This window comes from Pistacia vera, unplaced genomic scaffold (assembly GCF_008641045.1).
Source record: "Pistacia vera cultivar Batoury unplaced genomic scaffold, PisVer_v2 Contig828, whole genome shotgun sequence".
Classification (NCBI taxonomy): domain Eukaryota; kingdom Viridiplantae; phylum Streptophyta; class Magnoliopsida; order Sapindales; family Anacardiaceae; genus Pistacia; species Pistacia vera.
The window spans coordinates 198,416-199,798 of record NW_022196699.1 but is presented as its reverse complement, the minus strand read 5'-3'; the positions used below and the strand labels follow the sequence as shown (position 1 = coordinate 199,798).

The following is a 1,383-nucleotide window of genomic DNA, read 5'->3' as shown; positions in this document are numbered from 1 at the left end:
AAATCAAACATTTTAACGAATATGTTTTTATTTTTCATGGTATACGTACGAATTGATATGTGAATATACACCACAATAAAAAATTATTACAAACAAGATGAGCTTGAGAGAAGTATGAATTATCTATTATGGATTATGTAACTAAAGGTTACCCACATGAAATAGATAATGGGTATTTTCGTCATTTCAAGTCAAACTTTGGGTACTTTTACAAGTTTTTGGGAATTATTGTCTATTCAGGTCGGATACAGGATAGAAGACCGACTAGGACTCTATGAGTGCCTAATTGGAAGCCTACATTTAAAAACTGTGATTTCGATTTTCGTGGTGACTAAACACAACGGGAGCTAAAGCTGCTAAACCAATCCAGTAGAAACTAACTGTTAACAAAACCCTATTTCCCCTCGAAAACCCTCTCTTTTCAAATTAGGGTTCGAATTTTGAAACCAAACCATGGCTCGAAACGAAGAGAAAGCTCAGTCCATGCTCAATCGATTCATCACGTTAAAAGCCGAAGAAAAGAAGAAACCAAAAGAACGACGTCCTTATTTGGCCTCGGAGTGCCGTGATCTCGCCGAGGCCGACAAATGGCGCCAGCAAATCATGCGAGAAATCGGCCGCAAAGTCGCCGAGATTCAAAACGAAGGCCTCGGAGAGCACCGGCTCCGCGACCTCAACGACGAGATCAACAAACTTATTCGCGAGAAATCGCACTGGGAGCGGCGAATTGTCGAACTTGGTGGGCCTAATTACACTAAACATTCCGCGAAAATGACGGATTTAGACGGAAATATTGTTGATGTTCCAAACCCTAGCGGGCGTGGGCCCGGGTATCGGTACTTTGGGGCGGCGAAGAAGTTGCCGGGTGTCAGGGAGTTGTTTGAGAAGCCGCCTGAGTTGAGGAAGAGAAGAACTCGATATGATATTTATAAGAGGATTGATGCGAGTTACTATGGGTATAGAGATGATGAGGATGGGGTTTTGGAGAGAGTGGAGGCGCCTGCGGAGGTGAAAATGAGGGCGGAGGTGGAGGAGGAGTGGCGAAGGATGGAGGAGATAAGGAGGGAGGCAAAGAAGGCAGTGAAGAGTGGGGAAGTGGTGAGTGTTGGGGTTTTGAAGGATCTATTGTTTGAGGAGGAAGAGGATGTGGTGGAGGAGGAGAGGAGGGAGATTGAAAGGGAAAAAATTGAGAAGGAGAGGGAGTTTGTGGTGCATGTGCCATTGCCTGATGAGAAGGAGATTGAGAAGATGGTGGTTGAGAGGAAGAAGATGGAGTTGTTGAAGAAGTATGCAACCGAAGACTTGGTGCAAGAGCAGAATGAGGCAAAAGCGCTGCTTAATATTCAACGCTAGATAACAAGAATGACAATGATGATTGTAAGA

The 1,383-nt window shown here is 44.3% G+C and overlaps 1 protein-coding gene across 1 annotated transcript; it reads left to right on the top strand.

Moving 5' to 3' along the window:
• Window positions 1–263: 263 nt before the first annotated feature.
• LOC116117950 (pre-mRNA-splicing factor ISY1 homolog) lies at window positions 264–1,383 on the top strand. The gene has a single exon (XM_031403932.1). The coding sequence runs from the start codon at window positions 454–456 to the stop codon at window positions 1,351–1,353; it is 900 nt and encodes a 299-aa protein (XP_031259792.1). The 5' UTR covers window positions 264–453; the 3' UTR covers window positions 1,354–1,383.

Coding starts and splice junctions, on each gene's coding strand:
- LOC116117950 (XM_031403932.1), top strand. CDS start 454: ATGGCTCGAAACGAAGAGAAAGCTCAGTCCATGCTCAATCGATTCATC.